The 6,319-nt window shown below is 32.5% G+C and overlaps 1 protein-coding gene across 3 annotated transcripts; it reads right to left on the minus strand.

Moving 5' to 3' along the window:
- Window positions 1–406: 406 nt before the first annotated feature.
- LOC127160560 (uncharacterized) lies at window positions 407–6,313 on the minus strand. 3 transcript variants are annotated; one of them, XM_051103199.1, is made up of 7 exons: window positions 4,547–6,313; window positions 4,137–4,469; window positions 3,835–3,969; window positions 3,630–3,718; window positions 1,174–3,128; window positions 762–1,075; window positions 407–504 (listed from the first exon to the last, which is right to left on the minus strand). In XM_051103199.1, the coding sequence occupies exons 1-5, from the start codon at window positions 4,698–4,700 to the stop codon at window positions 3,036–3,038; spliced, it is 804 nt and encodes a 267-aa protein (XP_050959156.1). In that variant the 5' UTR covers window positions 4,701–6,313; the 3' UTR covers window positions 407–504; window positions 762–1,075; window positions 1,174–3,035. The 3 variants fall into 3 exon arrangements, with proteins under 3 accessions (XP_050959156.1, XP_050959157.1, XP_050959155.1); XM_051103200.1 differs by having other exon boundaries at window positions 762–889; window positions 968–3,128; XM_051103198.1 differs by having other exon boundaries at window positions 762–3,128.
- Window positions 6,314–6,319: the final 6 nt, after the last annotated feature.

A 6,319-nucleotide genomic window follows, 5' to 3' on the forward strand; every position in this document is an offset into this window, starting at 1 on the left:
AAAATTCCCTTTTAGAACTTTTAATTTTTTAAGACAAATCTGCCCAAAGAATGCATATAAAAACAAACTAACTAGCAGGTTGTGGAGAAATAATAATAGTAGCACATATATCTACAGTATCAACCAAAATCTGTTTCCAAAAAGCTATGTTTGGGATTGTATTGTTTGGATTTCAGCCCAGCTGTACATAAAACTGAAACCCAACATTTTAATCAAGCAGAAATCAAATCTGTATGTATTAAATGCACAATAATAGCAGCAGTCATTTCTGGCAAATACCTGTAATTGTTCATTTCGCAAGCTCAACAAGTCTAAATAGCTATAAAATACTTAATAATATATATATATATATATATATATATATATATTAACAAATACAATGATAAATGTGACTAAGGTCAACTGTGGTTAATCGTTGGTGATTTCAGCAGCTAGTGTTGAAATGCTATTGGCTTGGCTGGACTGAAACCTTTGACATGATGTGGGAGGATCCACCACAGCAAACTGAAAAACAACAGGAAACCAATATGTCATGCAATGCTGTTTAAATGAACCTTCTTTAAATTGTCTTTTGAATATATATTTGCCGATAAACATCAGTGGGTTCCAATGTTGTTTTTGGACCCTATGAATTGGCTTTCATCGTATGGTCAAAAGTAACTGAAACGTTCTTCCAAAATATCATCTTTTGTGTTCTGCAGAAGAAAGAGGCTGACTGGAATGGCATATTGTTTTATTAATTATGCTTTCTCTTGGTTTACCTGCACTAGGCTTAAGTCTTGGAGTTGTTCAACATCCATAACTTGAGGCTGCTGTAGATTTGCAGTTTGAAATGTTTTCGAGCTGTCTCTGGATCTCTTGCTTCCAAGAATAAACTTCTTCAATACTCCTTTAAAGTGACAGAGAATTCAGATTGAAGTCTTTCCATTTGAAGAAGCAACAACTGCAATTCTATCAAGTAACTCACCTATGATCACAATGATCAGAAGACCATTCAACAGAGCAGATATGAGGGTAAAAGTCTGACATTGTGTGAGATTTGTCTCTGTATGATTCTGGATTTCTGCAGTATATTCTGTAGGATATTATATGTTCAGTACTTTGAAGGGTTTAACATGTTTGTTTTTCTAATCTGAAAAGATGTAACGTAAACATCACTGAATTGTTACTCACCAGTGATGTGTAGTCTTGTGCCATTGCTGTATTTTGGAGGTGTGTCTGTGGTCACACAGTAATAAAGTCCTAAATCATCAATAGTGACATTATTTATGAACAGATGAGGCTTACTTTGCACTCAATATTCATGTTTAAATTTCTTATTACGAAACAAACTGTGATTGACACAAACCTTTTTGAGTATTTATATTTAAATTACCCTGGATTGTATTTGTTTTACTTTGTGTAGTTTTGGTTATTTTGTTCAAACAATGTATTTGGCTAACAGTTTTTTGCTTCCTCTTGATGGAGCAGGAAAGGTGAAACTCAGGTATATTTCAAGTACATTTGTTTAATGTTTTTTCCTGTTATGTTCACTTGGTTAATGTTTAAACCACTCGATGCATGCAGGTGTTTGTGATGTCAGGTGTTGTTGTGGGCAGAGGCAAAGACTCAAATGCAGAGTTAGACAGGCTTTATTGAAGTCCAAAAACAAAAACCTACCCCATAGGGTTGAGCACACCCACATACAATACAGAGCATATTTAATTTCTGACAGGAAATTAATGAAAACTATATGAAAGTATATTTAAATTGCATGTGATCTAGGACCTTTACAGTGCATGCTGTTAAAAAGACTGAATGTCTATTTTTAGATTTGCTTTCATATGCATAAAAGTAAACTATCTTTGTCTGTGACTGCAGATAAACACACTGACCAAACTGTGGAGGAGTTCATTTGCAAAAACTCATGCTGTTTGTTAACCACAAAGGAGAGCTGTGCAGAAGTTGGACTTTTTAACATGCACACAAAAAAATTTAAACCTATTAATAAGAAAGTCAAAAAATGTCTTTAGTACATACATTGAAAGCTGCTCCTGTGATTTCCAGCTGTACATGAAATCTTTATAATACATAAGCAGACAATTGTAATGAAATCAAGTGAACTGTGAAAAAAACAATTCTGGGAAGGAATTTTATCTTTGTAACTGCTAGCGGATGTATTGTATGGTTCAAGATTAAGGATTATTCATTGCATGGTGTTTCTTGAAACTTGTTGAGAAACTACTTCAGCTCTGAGAAACCTCATTACCCTGTGGTTTACACGCAACTCACCGCTAGTTTGAAAGAAGAGCTGTAAAAGCAAGATCTCCATTCAAAACAGGAACATTTCATCACAGACAAGATCATTAATATTATCTAGCACACCACACCCCTGTTGAAATAACCAGCATAGCCAGGTAGGTTTTGGTGCTGGTATACTGATTTTAGCTGGTTTATGCTGGTCCTTACCTGGTCATGTGCTGGTGTTATGTTTTGTGAACATAACAATTCACAAAGCAGCAAACATATACATGGCAACAAACAAACAAAAAAAAAAAAAAGCAAAAAAAACTTGTCATGAGATCACAGTTCAACTTTGCAATTAACACCAACAAAACTTTAAGTGGCATATTTACAGCGCTTGTGACAACTTACTCTTGTGGCAAACAGCCACAGTGTCCACTGTTTTACTTTCAACCAATTAGAATTGTAATTATATTTTCATATAGAACATTAATCTTAGATGCAGTGACAAATCATCACAGATCTGATCATGACTCTGAACTCCAAGTAGTTTTCATTGAACTGAATGTTTGTGAAAGAAACATTTAAATAAAAAGCAAAATCAACTTTGTTTCAAATTTGATTTTCTTTCTCTTCAATATCTCTCTTCTAAATATTAAATATGTCTATCTTAAACATTTTTTTTTTAAATAATATACCACTGAAGTCATTGAAAGTAATAAATTCTACAAACGGAATTACAGAAATGTTAAATTTAATACACATTTTTCATATCTAAAGTATATTTATCAAACATACTAAGTTTTAAACAACTACTTTTTTTTTGGCTGTAAAAGAGAATAGGTGGTCTGGTCCTGGCAAGGCCTGCTTTCTCTGGGGCGGATGGGATGATCAATTTCAGCGTACTGAAAGATTAAAATATTAGCAATGAATGCCCATATTTGTAAGACAAACTGTACGTCAGCCGATCATTGTTAGAAAATAAGTCCCTGATATGAAATACTCTTGTATAGTGCTGAAGGGGTTTGTTTTGCAATAATCACAATCATAATAATCACTATTTTGCAGTAGTCACTGCACTGCTTTTTAGCTAATGAATCAATAAATCAACATGAAATAACATCAGAACTTTGACAAATTGCTTATGATTATCTGAGTAGGACAGCGCAGACTTATATAAGATATATAAAACTAGTGCAGACCCACAACAATTGAAAATACATTCATCAGTCATTATACTGTATATAATTATTTGAGTACACAATGTCACAACTGACCAAACAGACAACATACTATGTGCTAATAATATGTTATTATAGTTCAAATAATGCATCATGAATATACTATTTAAAAAAAACACTTACTTTTTTAAATTAAGCTAATGTTAATTACATAATTTTTCTTACCTGTGTATCTTCTGAGTATTGTGCTGCCGTGGTGGTTTGAGGGTTGTTTTTACATTTTCTAGTTGCATGAAGGTAGCGCGTCACCAAACCTGAAATAGCGTTAAATGACTTTTAAACAACTTTTGGCAGTAATAATACATATGACATGGCATATGATGTTACATTTTTGTGCATTTAGTGGATTTAGGGGGGTGGATGGACAAACCTATTAAAGTGATGGTCAAAAGCACGTTGAGCAGGGCAGATGAGATGATGATGATCATCAGATTTCTCCACGATTTATTATGTTGTGAAGCATCATTTTGCTTACACTCTAAAGTCTGATTCCTTTGGACAGACTCTGTAAAATTGGAAGATTTTAAATATCAGTCTTTTTTCAATTCCAATCTTGAACAAAACTAATCACATTATTAGTTATTAATGTCATTATCTTTAACACAGTATATATTTTCATATAGAGCACAAATCTTATGTATTTAAAATATCTAAAGTAAAACAATAACTCACCGCTGATGTAGATTTTGGTGCCGTTGCTGAATTTTTGTGGTTCACTAGTTTTGACACAATAATAAACTCCTAATTCATCAGTGCTGATATTTCTGATGAACAGACGACTGTTAGTTTTCACTGAGTATTTGTCTTCAAAGATGCTGTTTTCATATTCAGCTCCTTCATATGTGCTGTCAAAAGTACGTAAGATAAACATTGGAGGATCCGGTGATTTCAGTTTGTACCAGTAAATCTCCTTTATATCAAGATCACAGGTTATATTCACATCAGCTCCTAAAGACACTTGTTTGTTTGTTAGACTCTCTGTGGCTTGAGACCACATCAACAGATCTATGACAGAAAGAAAAGCACATTTATTAAAATTAGTACATAACCCAATTTAATCAAATGTGATGTGATAAACTCACAGATCTGAAGCTGTATGATCTTCATTGTCTGATTCAGTTGAATATCTTCTGTACTGTGATTATTCAGACATCTTTTACTGTGAGCAGAAACACGACTGAGCTTTAGATGAAACTCGACCACACAGACCAGAGGGGAAATCAGAGATGAACACATGCTCACACAGCACCTTTATTTATTCATCCCTTTTTCCAGTTAAATTAACATCATATGGGGTCAGGCTGGAGCCAGTTGTACTTTAAAGATATACTTAAAATTTATCAAAATACCCATTGTACAAATACGCATTGACATTTTTTAACAAGACAACCAAAGACTGAACAACCGGAAAAAATAAGCAGAAAACTGTGTAAATGATAATAAAGTTTTATTAAACATGTTTGAATTCGTACCTACTATTTGAGTTTTTCTCAACCACTTGGGTAGCTTGCTATGCTTCATGTTCTTTAAAATGACAAATTCACTAATGTAGAACACTACATTTAAGCTACAAGACAAAGGATGGCATAAAAGCTTTTTGTTTTGCATATATTTTAATAATCTATAACACCACCTCTTGTAGGAATGGAAAAAGAGTAGAGTGGTTTGAAGAAATTTGCACTTATGTATATAATTTAGCCAAAGTATTGCCATATTCAAAGTATAGCCATATTCAAATCAGGAGTTGTGAGAGAACCCATGTCCAAAATGTGTAATTACAGTACAGCATAAAAGGATTGTAAGGACTGTTACTGCTAATATACACCGGACACACATTACAAAGAAAAAAGAATGTTGTTGTAGTTTTTGCAATCTTTCATGGTCAACCTCTCAAATAACTTTTCTTGTCAACTCCTATTTAAATAGGAAACTTGTACCATGCCTGCATTACATGTAAATAAGAAATAACACAAATTTGTGCATTTTAATGTGTTTGAAAGACAAAAGCCTTCTAAAGACATAAATAACCCCACTGTCAGCCACTGAGCAATAATTGCAACAATAAAAAATAAAATAAAAATCAACAATATTGTGTTTATCAGTAGTTGATGCAATGTTGAAATATTGAGAAAAGACTTTCGAAAACTGTAATGCTTTTGTAATCCAGTGGTCAAATGTTGTGTGGCCTCTCAATTTTTTATTTTTTTTTTTGTATAATTACAGCCAGCTGATTGGTGTTTGTGTGAATGTCCACAAATCTGGATTTTTAAGGAATTAAAAAGATGAATTCAAAATTATGAATAATTTATTGCTATTGTGTGAATAATATGTAATCATGTAATATATAGAATAGTAACTATAGTTTGATTACCAGTATTTTAAAATGTAATTTAATCTAATTACAAGTACTTAATTTTTGTAATCTAATTACGTAATCCAGATTACATGTAATCAGTTACTACCCACTTACTACCCCCAGTTTGTGCAGATCTGAAATGAAAACATCACAGCATTTTCCCCCGAACACATCACTTTATTTTTGGTTTAGCATTGGTTAAGTAGATTACAAAACCACTGTTTAAAAATAATGCAAAATAAACACAGATAAAATGACTTGTGTAGGCAATATGACCAATTAACTTCATAATAATAAGATACTTCATGATGCTTTAAGATACAAGTTTTATAATTACATTTTATTATATGAAATGCTACAGAATTTAAATAATTAAATGTAAACAAAACACTGCATATCCTGTGGTGTTTTAAATTAGAAAGTGATATGACACAGTCATGGTGGGGAGTTCTGGTAAAAATATCAAATTTTGTTTAAGAGCCTATATATATAAACCTTC

Source organism: Labeo rohita, unplaced genomic scaffold, assembly GCF_022985175.1.
Source record: "Labeo rohita strain BAU-BD-2019 unplaced genomic scaffold, IGBB_LRoh.1.0 scaffold_387, whole genome shotgun sequence".
In the NCBI taxonomy this organism is placed as follows: domain Eukaryota; kingdom Metazoa; phylum Chordata; class Actinopteri; order Cypriniformes; family Cyprinidae; genus Labeo; species Labeo rohita.